Here is a 21,801-nt window from a genome sequence, read left to right on the forward strand (position 1 = left end):
TATTTTAATTTAATCTTTCATTTTGGTTTTTGATTTCAGTTTAGTTTAAGTTAGTTTTACAAGTTCACAAGTAGTTTTATTTTATTTTGAGGAATTGATTAGTTTTAGTTTAGTTTGTATTTAGTTTTCGTGTTAGTTTTAGTTCTTCAGGTGTTAAGATGAAAGCCTGGATTTGAAGAAGCTGAAAAAGGTAGTATGAAAGAATGCATGACATCGAATATGATTTTCATTAGGCCAGTGTCTCTCGAGAAGTCACACAGAGCAGGACAAAGTGGTAGCTATAGCAACCACATTGCGAATAAAGGGGAAAAACGAAAACTAAGTTGATTTTACCTACAATTCTATTTAGTTTTAGTTCGTGTTGCAATGATCAGTGTAGTTTTTATTTAGTTTAAGTTTTTTTAATTATTATTAGAAAATTGACATTGCAGAACTAATTTTTTTTTTCACTGGTAGTTTTAGTCTTAGTTTTCGTTAACTATAACAACCATGCTGTAAAGTACCTGAAGAAATAAAAATGCAACTTAAAACAAGAAATTATGTAATAGGTATTTCGTATTTTATTTCTTCTGGTTTTTGTTTACTCATCAAACGTTATGAGAACACGTCCTGCTTTTATTTTGAAAGTTTTTACCGGAACCTACATTATTATTGTTTGCGCTTTGAAACAGGACAGAAGCCCAACGTGGAGGAGAGGATGTGGGTATGCTGACATCTGCAAGCCAGAGGTTTAACTGCAAGACGACCGCAGTCAGGCTGACAAACGACGGCCTGAGCAACCTCGAAGAAACTCCGAGACATGTAACTTATTGTGAAGGTAAATTAACAACCTAACATTATACTTTTTTTTTTGTTAAGAAATGCGGTTTTATAAAACTGTCATGTACGTTATGTCCAAAGTACTGCTTACTTGTTAGCGTGTTGTCGGTAACTTAATTTGCATTCCTGACTTCGTTTATCAGTAAAGTCACACGGCTGGTCGACGTGATGGTTTGACAACAAAGCTAAAGTAGACTTGTCCAAAAGGCGACTCTTTAGTTCCTAGTTTCGTTTTTCATTGCCTCTTTGGAAAGTTGAGATTTGTCTTTATTCCTCCGAGTCACTGCTGCGCTAAACTGCATATTTAATGCGTCATTCATTGAGAGCTTAGCTCAAACATCCACCCTCTCTGCTGACTGTAAAACAAACTATAATCCTCTATACTATAATCCTGACATTAGTTTAATTTGACACACGAGGAGACCTGTTGCCGGACTGTTTGTTTTGACTGTCTGCGGCTATACTCGTGACTGCTTATCTCCTTTCTTTTCCTCCTCATAACACCTGTTGTCTTCAAAAATCTGTTAACAGCTGAAGATACATTGTCCTAAAGAGCAAAACAGATCAATAGATAGGCTTTTAAGAAAGGCTGACATTTTATTTAGTACAAATAAGCAGAAGTTGCGTTTTACTTTTACTTTTAAGTGCAACAAAATTGCTCAAGTGAGGCAGTATTTGTCAAAGCTTTGTGTTTTATAGTACAGTTTAAGTCTGTAAGGGTTTCTTTGGATGCAGACATTGTGATAAAAAACTAACCATACAGCCTCTGGATTAAGCCTGTCATCACTCATCAAAGCCTAACTCCTTTGCTACCAGAGTTGTATACACCGAATGTAATCAGCGAAGATGTTTGTGTGATCAAGAGGGAGTGATCCTGTTTTACAAGACTTTTACAAGACGAGAAAAGGACCCAACTGGTTATGGGAGAGATTTGCTTTGCTCTTTCGCCTGCTGTTTGTGTAACCTGTTCCACTGGTGCACACATTACAGCTTTGTCATTCTCTCATGACTGTCTGACAAGTAAATGAGCCACGTATTGTACAGTATTCAGTACAGATTCCAGACTATCAGTGGAGCGGACTTTCTTATGTGCCACATTGTTAACATCAATGATGACTTCAACATCAAGTTATGTTCGTTCTTAGTATAACTGTAACATAAATTATGGCCTCATCTTTGTCATTATGCTCTATTTTTAAAGTCTTGTTAGCATGACGGAGGGAGACATGCACCACAGATTGCAGCTTGGGAAGCAAACATAACATCTTATCCCTCACCTACTTTTTTTTTGTTGTTTGTTTCATTCCCTCTTCTTAGCACAAAAAGTGGGGCAGGATTTAAGCTGCGTCTTGGCCCTCTCTCCCCTCCTGCTCGTTCCAAATCGCTCCCCAGTAAGGCTATCAGATTCAGAGGGAGTGGAAGGTGTGATGGACAGCTAATAAAGGGGGGTTTTGTCTGCAGGCGTCTCCATTTTGTAACCTCAGGACTCCCGAGTTCTGGCCGGAGCCCAGGCTGGAGTGAAAGGGCTGTGCTGCTGCTGCTGCTGCTGCTGCTGCCTTTAAGGACATGCAGTGGACTCTGTACCATAGATTTACACACTCTCACAGCACTTTGCACACACTTTACCCCTTATTTAACAGCATTTTCTCTAGTTTCATAAAGCCAAACTGTTCCTGAACTAACCATGTTTGGCAGAAATAGGAAATAACTATGTATAGCTGTGGTGTATTAAGGGGAAGGACTGCCAGTGTTGTTGCTAAGGCTGTCTGGCACCGTCTGGCACTGTTGTAAAAGGCACCCTCCTCTAATATTAATGCAACACAATTATGTGATTACATTCAGATCAGTGTCAACATAGCTAAGTGGCCTGTTTTTACCGCAGCCTTCTTTCAAATCCTGGCAGGCTAAGCTGATCTGTCAGGCATGAATGTCTAAATTGCTGTCTGTGTGTGTCTTCAGATGCAGGCTAATCTTATTTTTACATCAGGGTAAAAAAGGGATGTATCCTCGTGCAAATTTTCCACACAGCTGCTCTTTCTTCTTTCGTTGGTTTAGCTTGGCTTAAGCGTAATAAAGGGAATAAAGATCTTTAATTGAGGAACCTTGATTGTTAATTTAAATGCAGCTTCGACCTGACTGTCTGATTACTGTCACTCTGATTTTCAGAGGCATGCTGTTTAACAGGTCGTGTACAAGCACACGTGTAACTGAAGCATTGTAGAATTAGTGGGTAGAAAAACTGCAAAAAGCTTAAATGGGAGGTATTATGCTAATTGGAGGCTTCATATTTCACTCTGTGATACCCGTGGAGTAGCTAACATAATTTACAGTTAAAAAAGCTGATCATTTTTCTCACACTGGTGCTCTGTGCAGGCCCTCTGCCTGTAATGACTTATGTCCCGATCAGGCAGAACATATTTCAGCAGCTTTTTTGTAGTTGTTTTCAATGAGAGGCTTTTTCGCACTGATTTTGCGTAGCTGATAGCCTCGCGTGTTTCTGCTCTGTACGCCTCCCGTTTTTTGGGGAAACGCTCTGAGCGGCTCGAGTTGAAAAGACTTCAACTTGAAATAGAAAAGTGCCTGGCGTCATTTCCGTTTTTTGTCATTGTCCAGTCGGATGAATAGAGAGGCGGGCCTTCTTGTGGGGGTGACGACATCGAGTTTACCGTTGGGGCAGCTGTCGGTACTCGCTGTGATCTTTCCTCTCTGTTTCCCTGTATTTAATGTATTTGGGAACAGCCCTCCGCCTGTCCATATTTTGGCTGACCGCCGGGGTCAGCCCTATACATAGGTGACTGACTGACTGACTGAGTGACTGACTGAGTGATGGTACTTTCAGAGCCGTAGAGAGAGAGTTGCGACATCGCAATGGCAGATCATAGAGCATATTGGACCTCCACTGACGGAACTCTCTGTCTATACGGCTCTGGATACTTTGTTTGGGGAGTAGGCGGGGCTGCTCCTCCGCTGTTCGTCTGCTGTCCACACCTATGTCCGCAACGTGCACCTGCTTTCAAACACGTTGTCATCGGCCTCATAAGGACAGTCCTTGTAACACATTGCCCACAAAAGCGCACATTGACCTGATGCGGTCAGCCACATAATAGGTTTTGACCTCTTATGTCTTGTCTTGTTTAATGCAGATACAACTAATCTATTGAACACAAAGCTAAGTATTTTAGCTAGACAGATCAGTCAGTTTACAAAATAACGGTTAAGACAGCTAATGATTCGGTGGTTGCCTTAACAACAATAAAACTTTTTTTTAACTGTCGGCTTCAACAGAAAAGGCTGTGTTGTGTGCCTCTGTCTGACCAATCCCTTAGTCAGCTCTGCCCCTTTAAAAAACTCTACCCCTACAAGCCCGCTTTCTCCTGATTGACCAGCTCTCCGAAGCCTGCTGAGGCTGCACTTTGTGATGTCACAAAGTGCAGCGTGTGGAAAAGAACTGTCTAAAAACCTGTTGTTCACAGCAGCCTGCAGACTGAGCTGAGAGGCCTGGGCATTACTCCAACAAACTTTTACCTACAGATTTGAAACTTCACGCACGTTTAGTCTGGACGTCCAGCATTGTAACATATGTATATGTCTTAAAATGTGAAACAGCATAATACCCCCTTTAACAGAAATATGATACATACATGAACTCAAACTTTTAAAGTAATATTAAGCATCTTATTTGATCTTGTGGACAATAGACATGAATAACAAGCATGAATGGTTTGTTGAAAACCTTATGTAAGACTCATTGTGATGCAGTGTGTATAAATCCGCACAACGCTTCAATCAAGTTCATCAGGTTAACTTATCTCTCACTGGAGTGAATCACAGCCTCAATTTATTCAGCACATTACTGTACTATGAGCCGTAATTTAAACCTCTTCCATCTCTGCAATTTGTATTTAATGAGCATCTTAATGTAGCCCCGAGCATGCGATTATATTTATGATGTCGGGGCTGATTACTGCGGGTCTGGTCGATTGGAGCTGTGTCCTCGAGGCTCTTGGTGAATTTAGAGGCTGCTGCGATCTTTCTTGTGTTTAAGTGCTTTGGTGAATGGGTCTGCTAGTTGATTAAAGCTTGTTCCAATTGGGAGAGCTTTGATTAAGGAGCTCAGGCTTGTAAATTATATCCTATCAGTTGTAGTTACTTAGATTTTTTCCTCCCTTCTGATTCTGTGTGTCCGATATGTTGCATTCAAGTCTTCATGATCATGTTTTTTACTCGATTCTGTGCCTCTTTCTGCTCTCCAGAGTCCTGTGTCCTGTAGGGCACCCCGCAGCTCAGCCAGTCAAGGTGCCTCCCAGCGGCTTTCCGCCATGAGGATGCGTTTTTCTCGAAAGTTGAGCACGCTGGCCAAAGCTGGTTTCCTGCTCTGGATTCTCTGGCTCGGCTACCTCGTGTTAGCACGGTCCTCTTTCCCTTCCTCTTCCTCTGCACTGGTGGAGGATGAGGAGGAACGGGATCTTCACACGAGACAGAAAGCCTTAGAGGAGAGCGGCGTTGATGGTCAGCTGGCGAGGCCCCTCTACGTTAAGGCACCACCGGACAACAACGCCCTCGGGGAGTGGGGTCGGGCCACGCACCTCAAACTCAACTCTGAAGAAAAGAAACAGGAGCAGGACAGCGTGGAGCGCTACGCCATCAATATCTACGTCAGCGACAAGATCTCCCTGCATCGGCACATCCAGGACCACAGGATGAGTGAGTGAGTAGACCAAAAATGCGTCTAACAGGAGGGAACCATTAGTCAGAAAGTGACTCACGTTATTTTCCAGCACTTATTTTTTATGCTTGCCTTTTTTTTTCCTGAGTTTGACGCGAAAAACATTAACGCATCTCTGGCTTTAAGGGCTGCACGTGGCTGATAGCTGTGCAACAACTGTGTCAGGGATATATTACTCAATAGAGATTAAGTTGAGCTCCTTACTGGAATCAGGTTTTCCACTGACAGTTTGAAACAATAATGAAGGCCCTCATGATGCAATGCAGGGCTTACGGAGGCTGCTGTGAGCAGCTCTCTGCCAGGATGGATTTATTCCATCCACAGTTGTCTTCCGCAGAATATTCCCAGCTCAGCTTCTGGGAGGAAGAGACGAGTTTGATGCCTTTTTATTAGTAGTTTCTCCTTCTGCCTTTGCCTTATCCTTCACTGGCTTCCATCCTAATGAGAGCCAGATGTGGTATCACAATGTGGTGAGGACCATCATTTGTGTTGAAGCCAAGTTTGATTTGCATCCTAGTTCTAATCTCTGTAGTGTTGGATGCAGGTTTGGGGATGCATTTTCTAATTTGGCATTAAACACGTCATTGAGTTCTGGAGTAAACAATTTCACCACCCTGCATATTAAATGCTCGCCCGATAAGATGCTTTGATCTTCTCATTTGGCTACGAAGGTGCCAAGTCAACCCACAAACATATCACAGGGCTGATATCATCTCTGGTATGGGATAAACATGGTTTAATTACATTGTTTGTCTAGCAAAGCATGCTCCAACTTAGCGGTGGGACAAGTTATCGATACAGCCGCATATCGTCGTCCTGACTCGTGCAAAACAATTACAAATAGGCTCACGCCAAATATCGTTATTGTAACTGATTAATATAGGGCACTCTAAACAGTTTTCCCCGCCATTTTGACTCACCACGTCACTACTTCACGGCTTACCGCGGTGGCGCTTACGACATGAATGAGGGTAAAGTGAATGGAAATTAATTGGCCGAAGAACTTAATCAGATATCGTGATGTATCATTATATGATTCTCCTTCAATATATCAATTATCACAGAATCGCTGTATCGTGATATTATCGCTATCGTGGGCCACGTATCACAAATCGTATGATATCATGAGTTACCCTGCAATTCCCACCCCTACTCCAACTAGAAGGGGAATCTGGGACTTTTTACCCCCTAGTATCGGTGTCAAAAACCCGATATCAGTCGGCCTCTAATCATCATCACTCTTCTTGCATAAGAGTGTTCTTGGCAGCCTTTTGTGGAGTTTCTGTACTCTACGCACTGACACATTTATGACCTCATGAACATTTTTGACAAGTGCAAAACTTCCTCCCAAGTGGGCTACTTTGTCTGTTTGTCTTTATACCCAGGAATAATGTAACCAAATGTGTTATATCCTCTTCAGCAGTAATTTTACTGTTCTTGCAGTTCTGCAGCGACTGCATCGTCCCACCAGTTTCCTCCTGAGAGCAGCTTTTTGTTGCATTTTCACCTTTCTTTCCACCAGGAAACTGTGAGCATTTTGAGAGAGGAGCAAACTGCTTATTTGATTTAAATCACAACCCACTTCCAAGTCCTATTTGTGGGTTGATCCTTTGGCTTCAAAATTTCCAGGAGTAATTCAACCTGAGCCAGAGGTTACTCTCTGTGTTTTACAACAGGATCTTTACACCTGATTCATAGAAACCGAGCTCACAGAGGAACAAAAAAGGCCTTTTCTCTTAGTTGTTCCTCCGGTGTTTCCCCTTGTCCCCTTTCTTCTCTCTGTTCTGCACTCTGTGTCTGTTTGTTCAACTTTCTGTGGTCTCTCTCAGAGCACTGCTGTGGTATGTTGCTCAATGGTGTGATACCCTCCCCGCCCCCATCCATATTTCTGCGGCTCTTTATTGTTTTAATCACTGCCATCTGGATTAAGACCAGATACCTCCTCCTGCCTCCATGGTCGCTGAAGCCGCTCGGGCCACATGAAAACATAATCTCTTCCTTGTATGAGGATGCTGTTGCTTCTTTGTAAACATGTACTGTACATGTGTACTGTTGCTTATGTCGACTCTTCCTGTCTCTTCCTCCACCTCAACCACCCACACACAAACACATACCTCAGATGCCGAAGTAAGAAGTTTGACTACCTGCGTTTGCCGACCACCTCTGTGATCATCGCCTTCTACAACGAGGCCTGGTCCACGCTGCTGAGGACCATTCACAGCGTCCTGGAGACGATTCCCGCCATGCTGCTGAAAGACATCATCCTCATTGACGACTTCAGCGATCGAGGTTTGATCCACTAATCTGAAAATAAATCTGACAGAGACGACAAAGACGCCTGACATTCTTTGCCTAGTTAAGCAAAGCGGAAAAGCCAGACCTCAGTCATGCTTTGATTTCTCCACAAAAGAACAAGTCAGGCAGGAATCTGCTATATATAGAGGAAAGATGCTGTCTATGGAGCAGTGAACAGATAATGCCTCTGGGTTTATATCAAAAGCAATTAGAAGAAACAAGTCCGGACACATTCGTTTTGATGATGCAGAAGTTGTAGAATTACTGGAAGGTGCACTGGAAGCGGTTAGCTCTGTTCTGGGTCGTGTTTAAACGTTAAATAGCAGGAATGTTGGTGAAACTACACTTTGAATGATTTCTGCAGCATGTGTGCTTGATACTGCGAGGTCGCAGAAACTGGATATAGGAGTAGCTCGATGTCCGTCTTTCCTAATGGAATTAGTATTTGGTCTGGAGACGTTACACCATAATGATGACTTCAGTGTGCAGTGCTGCCATGACATCATTTCCTCTCCTCTGACCATTCTGGCAAACTGGAATGCTAGAAACGAAACTCCCCGACCAGAACGGTTACTGCAGACAGACAGGCTTTCTCTCATGTTTCCAATTTGGTTAAACAGGGCTTGGCGTACCAAGCCTTGTGTTGACCTTGATTGTCCTTAGATCATAAAAGGGCTGTTAATGCTATTATTTAGTAGGCTTAATGGGTGTGGTTAAAGCTGTTTCAAATGCCAATAGTAGCTCCTTGTTAGCAACCCATTCCAGCGCTAAATGGCAGACAGATAGAGATGAACAAACTCAGGTATCTAACAAGCTTAAGACATGGATTTTTTTGTCATGTATAAATGGTAATCAGAGAAATAGGGACGGAAATATTGGACTCCAAATGAACAAGAATGATTCTTTGTTTCTGCTGGATTTGAGAGTAGACATTTTTTAACATTGCCAACTAACTTGGCAGTATCTCTAGTCCGGTCTGACTATTTTTCTTCCTGCAGTGGCCAAAAATAGATCAAGGCTACTTCAGAGGAAGAGAAGTTAAATGCAGGAAGAAGAAATAGCACAAACTTCTTTTGTCCACAAGATATAAGATGCTTTTTCCCCAAAACTTGGCTACAGCTTAAAATTACTTTAAAGTTTGACTTCATGTATGTATCATATTTTTGTTAAAGGGGGTTTTATGCTGTGTCACATTTTAAGACATAGTAATGTTACAGTGTTGGATGTCTGCAGGCTTCTCAGCTCAGTCTGCAGGCTGCTGTGCACGCCAGGTTTCACACAGTTTTTTCTACACACTGCACTTTGTGATGTCATAAAGAGGCTGTATGAGGGCCTGCACAGAGCACCAGTGTGAGAAAAATGTAACTGTAAATTATGCTAAGCGACTCTGCAGGTATCACAGAGTGATATAAAGCTTAAAATTAGCATATAACCCCCCTTTCATGTTACAAGTGATGGTTTCGTGTGTTTTTGTGTTTGTGTGAAAAACAGGATACCTAAAATCCAAACTTGCTGCCTATGTCAGTAATCTGGACCGCGTGCGGCTCGTCCGGACCAGAAAAAGAGAGGGTCTGGTCCGGGCGCGTCTCATTGGTGCCAAATTTGCTACGGGTGAAGTGCTGACGTTCCTTGATTGCCACTGTGAGTGCGTCCCCGGCTGGATTGAGCCTCTGCTGGAAAGGTGGGTTGAACAGACTGATAAAGTTTTGGGACACTGAAGCAACATCAAACACCAGAGTTTAAGTTTGTTTTCTCTCTTGTGTTTAGGATCGGTGAGAATCAAAGTACCATCGTGTGCCCTGTGATCGACACCATCGACTGGAACACCTTCGAGTTCTACATGCAAATAGACGAGCCGATGATCGGAGGCTTCGACTGGAGACTCACCTTTCAGTGGCACGCGGTCCCCGAGGTGGAACGCAAGAGGCGCAAGTCTCGCATCGACCCCATCAGGTGACAGTCTGATACTTAACAAGGTCTATTCTCATGGGAGATCACATTATAAGATTGGCACTCGCTTGGGTAGAGATCTGCTTTCAAAAATGTAATAGACCTCTCACTGTACATGTTGTATTACTTTATTACTTACTTTTTACCAGAGGTTTAAAGAGTCCTGAAATATTCTGCTCAAGTAGAAGCACTGTTACTTGACTGAAATTGTACTCAAGTAAAAGTAAAAGTTACTTAGTTACTTTCCCATCCCGCTGATTTTTGTAATAAACTAATGCTGCCATGGTTACCTTACACGTGCATCCTGTGCAAATGAAATAAAATGAATGAAACTTTGTTGTGACCATTATAAAGGGATTTTTTTATGTCACTCTTCCTCGCAGGTCTCCGACAATGGCAGGCGGCTTATTTGCTGTGAGCAAGAAGTACTTTGAGTACCTGGGCACGTATGATATGGGCATGGAGGTGTGGGGAGGAGAGAACCTGGAGCTCTCCTTCAGGGTGAGTTCACTTCTCCTTCAGTGAGGAACTACAGAGCAGACTCACTTCTCTTACTGCTGCAACCACAGTACAAGAGTGACATATCTCACTCGTTTCCTCACTATAATCTCTTCCTCACAGACAGATCACTCACTCAAATGTTTACTTTGATAAAGAGCAGACAGAAACATCAATGAATCTTTTATTTCATAGCGTATAGCCCCGATCCTTTGATTTCTTATCTAACTGCGAGCAGTCAGCACTTGGTGTGAGAGCGACACATGTCAGTGTCAGATCACAGTCAGCCACAGTATCTGATATTGGCTGACACCTTGTTGTGACGTTGGTGTCGCTTTTCACTTGTTTGCGTCAATCAAATTGGCTCAGATTTTAGACTATGTGTAAGTTTGTAGCGGGAGCACGCCGGGGGAGGCGATGCGAATTGTGTGTGCATGATTTATAGCGCGTATGAGGTTTCAGAGCAAAGAGGAATAGGCTCGTCCCCTGAGTGATGGGTTATGCATGTGGAAATAAAAATGCCTCTCACCGGGACTTTTTGCCATACATAATTTATGTTTAGTGAATTGGTTTCAAGTCTGCTTTTGGATTGCTTAAAAAATACGTTCCCGCTGAATTAAGATGGAAGGGACTGTCATTTAAAGGCTGCTCGGCTATGGAAATATGATAATCATTTTACCCCGTGTAACGGGAACATAACTCAGCCAAGTATTAAGAAGGACTCTGTTCACAGCCTTTCAGTGTTTAAGGATGTTTTTTTGTTTCCCTTTTGTTTATCCTTGGTGGAAGATCAAGCAATTATAAGATGCAAATTTGTACAATGAATCAGAGCAGATTTCAGAGGAAGTCTTATGTCTCACAAGAAGCAGGGGTTGAATGAATTGTCATTGAGACGCTGAAGGTGAAAAGCTTTGTTTGTCATTCAGAGAGGATTACCAGCAACATAATTCCTTTTTCGACAAGGCGTGTATCCTCTTATAAGGACACTTAAGGATTAAATTAGGGATGTGCACTTTAACCAGTTAACCGTTAATCGACCGTTAAGAATTTTAAGCCGTTAAACAATTAAATAAAATGTTGTCTTTTTTTAATATACATATATATTTGGGAAACGCATGTTTTGTTGTCGTTAGCTGAGCTCAGCCTGAGAGGAGAGCAAAATAAAACGTGCAGAAGCAGCGTGTGGGACTTTTATTATGCCAAATCCCATCAAGATGTCCACATAGCGCCTTTTTCCGGCAGAAAAGACTGGGATGAAGCGCTTGTGTGGTGAGAGAAAAAACGCTGCACGTGGGTTTTGTGTCTATGACAACAAGTTTGACTTACTACACAGCTAACAACAAGCTTACAACACGTAGGGCGATACAAGCACGACACTTAGCAGCAACATTTGAGTCCGGCCAATCTGCTCGTTTTTTGGTCTCTATTGCGATACTGTTTGTTTGTCATATTGTACAGCACCGGGTAGACAGAAACAGCCAAAACAAGTTGCTCCTCCATGTTTGGTGGTAACCAGGGTGACGAGCGGCGCCCCATCTGATTGGTTGAAAGTATCTGCATGGGTACCAGACTTTTATCCAATCAAAAAAAGTACATTTTAATCTTGTCGGTTAACTGGTAATTAACCGCTAAGAGTGCCAGCTCACCGGTCAAAAAAACCATTTCTAAATGCACATCCCTAGACTAAACATTTATGGACCAAAACAGTTTAAGAATGTTGTTTATTATGTGCAGACTTGTTGCAAATGACTCTTGCTTGTCAAATTTACAAAAATTTGCAACTTCAAAATGACCTTTTGGTTTATTTGCTGGAAAGTCAAACAGACAAAGTTTTACATACCAGCAGTAAGTTTAAGAGTCAAAGTTCACCTGTTATAGTCCCATAAATGTACAACAGGTGCAGTGCTATAGACAACGGTCTTGGTTAATGATTAACACATCCATGTAACTGCTTACTCTCTGTCATGATATGTGTACATGAATGTGTTCTACCTAACAATGTTTAATCTTGCAGCTGGTTTATAAATATAAATATATACGATAGAATTTGTAGTCCACAAAACAACCAATAATTTAATGTTTAAGGAAACTAAAAGGGTCTCAAATACACGTGTTTAATCCCGTCAGGTGTGGCAGTGTGGGGGAAGCCTGGAGATTCATCCCTGCTCTCATGTGGGCCACGTGTTCCCTAAAAAGGCCCCCTATGCACGGCCCAACTTCCTGCAGAACACTGTCCGAGCTGCGGAGGTTTGGATGGACAATTATAAACAACACTTCTACAACAGGAATCCCCCTGCGAGGAAGGTAGGACAAATTAAAGGAACCGTGTTTTTCTATAAACAGCTTGTTTAGCTCGTCAGGCTGCTGTTATGAGGAAGTTTAGAAATAGTCAGCTGAGCTTAGTTAGCCTGAAACTGACTTGTTTTTTATGCAGCTAAATTAAAGCCCTGCAGTGACGCCGTGTCACACACAGCAGCACGTTGTTACCAGGCGCAGAGTGGCTTTCCTTTGATGTTACATTTAGATGTTTCATATGATATGATTCACCTGTCGTCGTGTCAGCACATGATGAAACACAGTCTGTCTGACTGGGTCAGTCAGGTGTGTGTGTGGGAGGGTGTGCAACAGTGTGCGCCCTGTTTGTGTGTTGTGCCTCTCAGGTTCTGAGTACCAACATCAGCATCAAAAATTCATGTATCTCAGTTTCACCTATCTGAAAAAAGTACATTATTAATGTCAGGGATCTTTGATCAAACAATAAATTACCTGGTCAGGGGGAGATTGAACACAGAAGTGCCAGAGCAGATCACACGCTCCAAATCTACTCTGTATTCTGTCATATTAAACCACTTCTCTGTCCTTTTATTATAACAAGGTGCTTATTCAACATACCAAAGAAAACATGCGCTTACTGCATTAGAAGTAATAACACAAGATTAAATGGGATTATTGTTAGCTTGTTTACTTGAGAAACAGCATCTTCAATCATATTACAGCAACATTTTTGAACACCAGAGCTCTGAGTATGTGTGTAAAATAGATCCATGCGTGTTTGAGGCCCAGTGGTTAAATCCACCCTCACCCGGAGTGCAAAGTGTAAGGTGTGAATGTACTGGACTTTGAGATAATTCTGGAGAAGCTCCCCACCTTAGCAAACATAGCTCCCAACAATAGCTGCTCGTCAGCTTCTGGGTGGCATCATAAGGTCATGTTTACTGTGTTTTATATGAGTAGGATTCAGGTGTCAAATCCAGGATGTTAATATTTAATTTTACGGCGTGACTGTGTTCTCAAATATTTCTAAATAAACTTCAGCATACTCTACTGCCAGTAATACATACTTTTACGATAATGTATTGATTGTGTGCTTACTTTGCAGGAGACTTACGGGGATATTTCAGAGCGGCTGCTGCTGAGGAAAAGGCTGCAGTGCAACAGCTTTGACTGGTATCTGAAGAATATCTACCCCGACCTACATGTGCCTGAGGACAGGGTCGGCTGGCATGGGGCTGTGAGTGTCTGATATCCATATCTGTATTCCACTCTTTATTAGACACGTTCCTGTTTCTTTACTTCCAGATACCAAATCCGATACCTTGAGTGTGACTGATACCGAGTACTCCTCCGATACTAGTGGGATTAAAAAAATACACATAATATTGGTGGACAAAAACCAGCATTTACACTCCCTGCTAGCACCACACTGTTATTTTTTGTAATTTTCACTTGATAATTTACCTGAAACTAGTTGTTCTTTTTGAGGAAGGGGATAATAAACAATTGTATCTGATCACTGCAGTGACTAACACATTCGCTGATATTTTTTAAGCAGGATAGGAGGCCGATACCGGCAGTGATATCTGTATCTCAACAACTCTATTTAGCCTGATACAATCATATTGCAGCAACAGCGTTTATTCTATATTGATCATAGATCATTTGCTGATTTGCTCTACACTGGTTACTCTGGCTACACGGGTAAGTCAAAAAGAAATGGCATTGCAGGCATGTCTTGCTTTCCTAATTCCATCTCTCTTGAGTGAGGGTGTTAGTGTCGGGGCAAGATATGGGAAATCCTGTCTGAAAGTGAGAGGGCTGGACTGAGACAAACGAAAGGCTTTGAAACCCATTTGGACCGGGATCAAGACTATTTTCATCCAAACACATGGTGCAGGACTCGATTGTAAAATGCTTTGCACCAAAAAATCTATTTAAAGGAATTCTTTTGGCCTTAACATCTGAAAATGCATCACCTTGTTATGCCGCAACTGTGATGTACGTGTTTTATGAAACAAGGCCAAAGTCCACAAAACTTTTATGGTATTAAAGTGATAATATGGGAGATTTTCTTGTAAAAGTTATAAATATCTATTGCCTAATGAGGTAACACAATGGTGATTGAGCCTATGGCCCACTGATGAAAGCCTTTGCGTTTGCAGTATATAGTATTATTACAGATTGGGTGGCAACTTTCGCGGATGAAAAAATCACAAGCGGCGCCCAGTTAGTGACACGTTTTCCATTAGCAAGCAGTGGTTGGTCTGCCAGAGAGGGTAGGCGGAGCTAAGTGGCTGCGTTTCCGGTTTCTGCAAGAGTTGCGAGTAAACAGTAATCTACTATGGCTGAACAAACAAAGATCGATGACTACAGATACAACTTCAATAATACGTGAAAATCCAAAGAAAAACAAATTTGACGCTCAGATGAAGGCAAACAGTCTGAAAAGGAAAGCGACCATCAGCCAGGAAAATCAAGAGTTACAACCGGAGCCGACCGTGGACGTCACACATGCGACACTGTCTGGATATCTGGGAAGTGTGCTCCCGCAATTACCGTTTATCACCAACGGTGCCGCCAAAGAGAATGAAACTGAGATCTTCAAGATTATAACTTTAATATCTAAAAAATGTTTACACGCCTATAGTACCTATAATGAAATAACCTGAACATATGACATTTTCTCAGTATGGTCATTTTGATATGAAAGTAAGAACTGGGTATTGATTAAATGCTGACGTCTTATTAGGTGTGTTAATGTGGAAACTGAGTAGAAAAGTGACCTTTCTGTGACCTTTCCGTCCGCCCTGCCTGTGGAGAATAAAACGAACGAAAGAGAAACTCCTCCCAGGAATCACTAAAGTACATCATATTCATTTTTAATAATATGAATTGTTCTCCTCCTGCCAGGTTCGCAACTTGGGGATACAGTCGGACTGTCTGGACTACAACACTCCAGAGCACAATCCCACGGGTGCCCACCTCTCTCTGTTCGGCTGCCACGGCCAGGGAGGCAACCAGGTACATGAAGCTTTTCACACTTCTCTTTCTGTCTGTCTCCTTCTCTCCTTTTCTTTTGCACGTATTCTCTCTCGTCACGATCTCACAACCTCTCTTTCCCGGTGGGAGACGTATCTTGAAATGTCACCGCTCTCTGCTAACCCCTAAAACGAGCTGCCACAGTTGATTCACGACAGAAAATTGCTCTCTGCTGGGGGAGTCCGGCACGCCTGGAATGAAATGAAGGGACAAAACTAAGTTTGGTATTTTATCCACATGTGCCAAAAAAAAGATCATGCAGTTGAATCACAGGGTTTTTTTTAAACTGCCAGCTGCAGTGATGGACGGTGCAGCGAGCAGCAGATTGTTTGTCTGTGCGGATGTATATTTAATGTTGCAGTCAGATAATAGGCACAGCTCCTCTCTGTGAATCTCTAACCTGCTTGATATCTCTGATTACCCCGCTGAAGCTCCGCATCAGGTGTCCCCGGGCACAAAAAGCACCATGTGTGACTGAAAATCAATGTTTGAATGGCTCCCAGCTGAAACCTGAGGGCCCTTCACTGCCTCCCCCCTTCCCCCTGGCCCACATAAGAACCACCTTCCATTTGAAAGATACATGAGCCTCGCAGGCAGAATGAATGGCACAGCCCGGGTAAATAAGTTTGTAGCCAGACAAGGGGGCCCCGAATGACTCTTTTATCAGCAATGACCATTATGGGCCCCGACGCATCTGAAAGATGTATGAGATGTGAAGAGAGGGATGTGGAAGTATGAAGACTGATTAGTCGACCCTGCTTTTAACAGTTAGACCCGGGTGTGTTGCATCCTTTGTCCTGATGGGTCTGGATGTCGAAAGGACACCAGAGGAGGGAGAGTTGGTTCATGTTTACGTCTGGTTGAGGGTCAAGGCCCTGTCTTTCCTCATGAGATCCCTCGACATACATGCCATGCATGAAGCTTTACCAGGTCTTGATCACTCAGCAGGGTAAAGCCCCTTTTACACTGGTCAAAAAACCTGCTAACACTCGCTAACACCCGGCTTTTTTGCTTAGTGGGAAAGGTTACAATCAGCATTCAGACCCGGTTCAAATGACTCTGCAGTAGACCCGAGTAATTATCGCCTCGGCTGCGGCATTGATGGGAACAGCAAACCTGTGTCAACACGCTAATCTCCTTCCCCTCTCCGGCGTGATGCAATGCTCCATTGGTAACTTCTGCGACTCCTCGTCCGAGCAGCGCTCGAACATCGTTCCTAATTTGTCAGCGCCGAGTTTGATAAACAGACTGAATGAGTAATAGATACAACAAAGACCTAACCACCGTCCTAACCCTGTTACCGGCACGTTTGTGATGTCAGACAGTGATGCAGCAGAAAAGAGACCAACAGGAGTATACTTCACTGGCAATGGGAACAGATACAATCTGCATTTATAAGCGGGTCTTCCTGGGTCTGAAAAACCGCCGTCAACATGCAAATTTTGGTAAGAAAGGGGTATTAGAGGAAAACATCCCGTGATCCTAGCAGTAAAAATAAAGACCAAACTGCCCGATTGTGCTTGTTGAAAATCTTTCTTTGTATAGAAGACAGATTAAGGTGGAAAGAAAGAAACAACCGTCTCAGTGACTCCTTCTTTTCCAGTGTGGTTTCTTTCCAAAGTTATTTTAACTTCATGTCATAAGACATATTCTTGCTGTATCTACATAGCTAATAATCTCATCTCTTTTCTGCTGCAGTACTTTGAATACACATCTCAAAAGGAGATCAGGTTCAACTCAATTACAGAGCTGTGTGCTGAAGTTCCCCAGGGACAGTCCCCCATCGGTATGAGACACTGCCCCAGTGACAGGGAGCAAAAACCTGCCAGCATCATCTGGGAGTTCAGAGAGGTAGGATCTCACACACTCTGTCATCCAGTAGTACATTTCACACACATTATTATTCTCTCATCTCTTCATCTAAACTTTCTCCACTCAGGACGGAACCATCTACCACCCTCAATCTGACATGTGCGTGACAGCCTACCGCACGGCAGAGGGCCGCACGGACGCCCAGGTGCGGCGGTGTATCCCGGGAGACAAAAACCAGCAGTGGAGGTTTGAGCGGTAGGAGGAGGCCGAGAGGAAGTGGCAGGGAAACCTCAAGTGACCTTTTTGTTTTTTAACCAGAGTGCAATTACTACAGTGGATGTCTTCTTCTCTCGCTCTCCAAGTCGGCACTCCATTTGAAGGGGAATAGCGAGCAAATACAAAGGTGGTGGAAAAGTCACTTTAAGCCAATGATCCAGCCTTTTCAGTGCTTTTATACCCACGTGAACGGCTGAAGAAGAGCAGCGGAGCGAACGAGGATTGCAAGAAGATGTTTCACAGACACGAGCTGAACTTGAGACTTTTTACTTTGTTGTTGCTTCATCCAAGTGCCTCAGCAACCAAAACGGAGTCCAGCGCACATTCCAAGCGTCACTACCGTCATGTTTTCTGCAACAACTTGAAACCAGCACACTGATCTAAATATCCAGCACACCAACAAGTGCCTTCGAGAGAGACTGAAGACAGAGTATGTCCAAGAAAACTAGTCATGCTGCACTACAAAATGTTACCGTGACGTGCAATTATTATTAATTATTATGTAGAATCCTCATTTTCCTTTGTTTAGTCAAAAAATTTAAAGATGGGCGGCTCAAAGAAGCCAGGAATGTGAGGTCAGCTGCTTGTTGCCCCAGACCAGCTACTTCTGAACATGCTCCATCATGTGAGAGGACAACAGGGAGGGAGAGAGAGAGAGAGAGCGCTGCGGTCATACTAGACTGCATCTCAATTCTGTCTCTCGTCTGTGGAGCCGGTTTCACAGCAGAATGCTGTCCGAACAAGACTTGAAGCGTTCATTATGGTTTTGTATTAAGTGCAATTTGCCCCCGAGGGCTTAGCGAGTTGACAGGAATGTTGTAATCTATTCTTCCCTGTGTTGTAAAGTTAAGAATACCCTCTAGACTCGTCCGTCACTGTGCTTTTTTCTGAAGGGTTGTCATCCTACGAGAACTTATTTGTGCCGAATGAAACGTGCCAGTGGATGTCGAACATTTAAAATGTTAAAAAACTCACTGGTTTGAAGCGCTTGATTTGTTTTTAGACGCATAAAAGCCTCAAAGGTAACGCCTGTTTAATTTAATCCTTCAATTGGCTGTGCCAGACTGTTTGTTAAGACTCCTGTGTGTAAACTGTACTTGAAATGGCGTCAAAAACACTCCTGTGGGGCTTTTTTTTTTTCCCACTGAAGAGCCTGTTTGTGTTCCTACTGGGATTTAAGGACCAAGAGATGCAGCGTGGAAATGTAGCAGCTGTATTTGCCGAAGACTGCTTATCACTGAGCAATGTTTGGTGTCTGTGCTCCTTTGAAGTCACGAATATGAGATATTCCTACTAATCGATGGACGCAGTGCATAAAAACATGTAAGATGACTCCTGTTTACTGTTTTTTAAATGATGTTTGGTTTAAGGGACCAGAGTGGGACGGCGTGCTCTCGTAAAAGCACCTCTAAAACTACTGATTATGAAAAAGGGATGATGGTGATTACTTGATATGAAGGAGAGCCTGGCTGTTTTTGAAGATTAAAGCTTTTGGGATGATTGAAAGAATAAAAAACTAACCACAGACAGACTTTGTCATCTTTCTTCGTCTATGTCTAGGCTCTGTCAGACATGACAACAAAAGCTTTTTATCTTATCGTGGCTGTTTGCTGTTGTCAGAAGACATAAATAAGCTGTGGCAGGCTCATTTCCTCTCACCTTTTATTGTGTTTCATGTGGCATAAGAACAAGAGCCAGGTATGTGAATGCACCACACATCAAGTCCTTAGTCCTCTCAGACAGGATTAATAGTCATGTGGCTCCACCTACTGGTAGGAAAGCAAATATCAGGCGACGAATGACAGGCTGTAGTGGTCAAGGGGTCATGGTCAGGAGGCTTAACCTTGGTGGTAACATTAAGTGAATTGGGTTAAAAGATTTCAGTCATGTGTCATTGTTTTATTTGGTACTTAATATTAGAACATGGTGCCTTACAGTGATAACACCTCAGGCCCTGAGGCTGTAGCCTATATTTATATATCTATATGAACAACTTTGAGTTATGAAACAGAGATAGAGCTCAGTAAAACACAAGAGCAGGGACATAAAAGTTGCTTTTGAAGATATTTTGAAGGAACAGTTTCCTGTCAGAGGAACTGAATCTGTATGTGTGCTATAAATAGCCTATGTGGTAGATGTTAACCTCAAAGTCCTCTTGATGCCGGGAAGCTGAGGAAGTGTTCTGTGTGGTTGATAGGTTTCAAACATGCAGAGGGTGTCTTAGACAGAAATATCCTTTCATTACTCTCTTCTGACATTTAAATAACTAATCAAGTCATCAATTAATGCCTGACAATCTGGTATGTTGTTTGACAGACAGGATCAACAACTTTAATAATAGGGTTGATTGAGGACTCTCCTGTTGGAAAGCCTCGTCACCAGTCCTATATATTCTTCTTTCACTGCTGGTTTTACGTGGTAGTTTCCCTTGTTAATACAGTGGTTACTTTGCATTGATAATGTTTATCAGAGAAAGGTAATATAAAAGCAAATAGGTCATATTAAATTTGCCTTAATGCATTCAGGGTTATTTTTTGTGTGGAGTCAGAACAGGGAGGATAATAAATTAGCCAATAGGTGCACACGCTGCTCACCATTGTTTCATTTTCCCACCCAATATCTGTTGCATGGAAAATGTGATCCATCATCCGGTCCCTAAATGAAAAGGCCCTCATGCATTAACGTTAATATTGTGTCTCTGACAAGACACGACGAGCCTAGTCTAGCGTGGTATATTACAACACTCAGGCTGACTTGTTGCCTTCCCGTGTCTCTTTGTAGTTTTCACAATATGGGTGCTCGATCAAACAGAATGCCACTCAAATTACCTTCTCGCCTTGAAAGATGGCTTTAATTATTTAGCATTTTAATTTGCTTAAACATACATTTTGTGTCACATTTCATCTTTGGTGTCAAGGGTTTTCATATCAGTTTCATATGAGGGACAACTGGCTGCATATAAAATAAGACCATGTATGAAAATACAAATGGTTATCTCTGTAGTTACAAGCTGATATTGTGGGCTTAAAATGAGTTTGGGGGTGTATACAAATATGTTAATTAAGCTTTACATTGCAGTCTGAGGTTTACAGTGTAATTTCACTGTTTGAATCAGGTACCAATAAAATACCTGCTTGTTCCTACATGTACTGAAACGTACAGGGTACAGTGAAAGGAAACAAGACTATTGGGAAACAGTGAGCATATTTGTTACCTAGTCATACCGTACATATTCAACACTTCTGCAGGAATACAGAAGGTAAATGGAGCTTTGTAAAATATCTTAGGGTAATTAGAAGACTTGTCAGTCATTTATGGAGCAGAGCAATGTAGCTACTTATTAAGAACTTATGGTGTGAAACCCTACCTCACTTCAAAGGCAGTAGCAAAGCGGTTTATGGACTTTGTATTGACCCACAGTATAATAAAATGAAATGTAGGTGTGTTCCTGTGCAATTGTCTCAGTGGATAATATGTGTCACTTCTAAAGAGATTAACCTGCAGCCAGCTGACTTTGAACTTAAGCTTCAAATTTGTCAAGGTACATTAGCGTACACATTGTACTTCCGGTTTAACTATTTGGCCTTAAAATATATTACGGCCAAAATGTTAGAATTTCAAATGTGAACATGAGTTTAAAAAATATATAAATAGACTACTATTTCTTTTTATCAAACTAATCATGACAAGAGACACTTTTAAGTAACCAATTGTTGCAAGACTGCATTCGGTATGTATACATACTGTAATCTATTGTCCTAGATTATATATTAATTTTGTTGTGCATTATTGCATCTCATCTGCTGTTTTCGATTTAAACTCGAGTTTAATTTAGGCACGCTGCATGATTTTATTTTGAAAACCGGAAGCATAGTTCCTAGCTCTGCTAACTTGACAGTTTCCCTAAACTTCAACCGAAGTTCAAGTAGCCGGGACACAAACTCTAGCCTATTTTTCGACAGCTGCAGCTATGTAATGTTGTGATTGACACACACCATTAACATAAGAAAGAGTTGACAAGCGTTTTTAGAACGGTACAATTCCATTTGCACGCTGAAAACGAAACAAAAAAAGAGCAGTGGACGGTGGGTTTGATTTGACCCAGATAT

General features: G+C 42.2%; 1 protein-coding gene across 1 annotated transcript; it reads left to right on the forward strand.

The window, feature by feature from the left end:
• Positions 1–698: 698 nt before the first annotated feature.
• Positions 699–19,211, forward strand: poc1bl (POC1 centriolar protein homolog B (Chlamydomonas), like). Its single transcript, XM_069681710.1, has 11 exons — positions 699–817; positions 5,073–5,527; positions 7,665–7,834; positions 9,332–9,521; positions 9,608–9,793; positions 10,174–10,291; positions 12,416–12,592; positions 13,668–13,799; positions 15,476–15,586; positions 17,303–17,455; positions 17,544–19,211. The coding sequence occupies exons 2-11, from the start codon at positions 5,139–5,141 to the stop codon at positions 17,673–17,675; spliced, it is 1,758 nt and encodes a 585-aa protein (XP_069537811.1). The 5' UTR covers positions 699–817; positions 5,073–5,138; the 3' UTR covers positions 17,676–19,211.
• Positions 19,212–21,801: the final 2,590 nt, after the last annotated feature.

The sequence above is a fragment of the Semicossyphus pulcher genome, unplaced genomic scaffold (genome assembly GCF_022749685.1).
Source record: "Semicossyphus pulcher isolate SPU_LCO1_2020_fin unplaced genomic scaffold, fSemPul1.0.p SCAF_5, whole genome shotgun sequence".
Taxonomy (NCBI): Eukaryota; Metazoa; Chordata; class Actinopteri; order Labriformes; family Labridae; genus Semicossyphus; species Semicossyphus pulcher.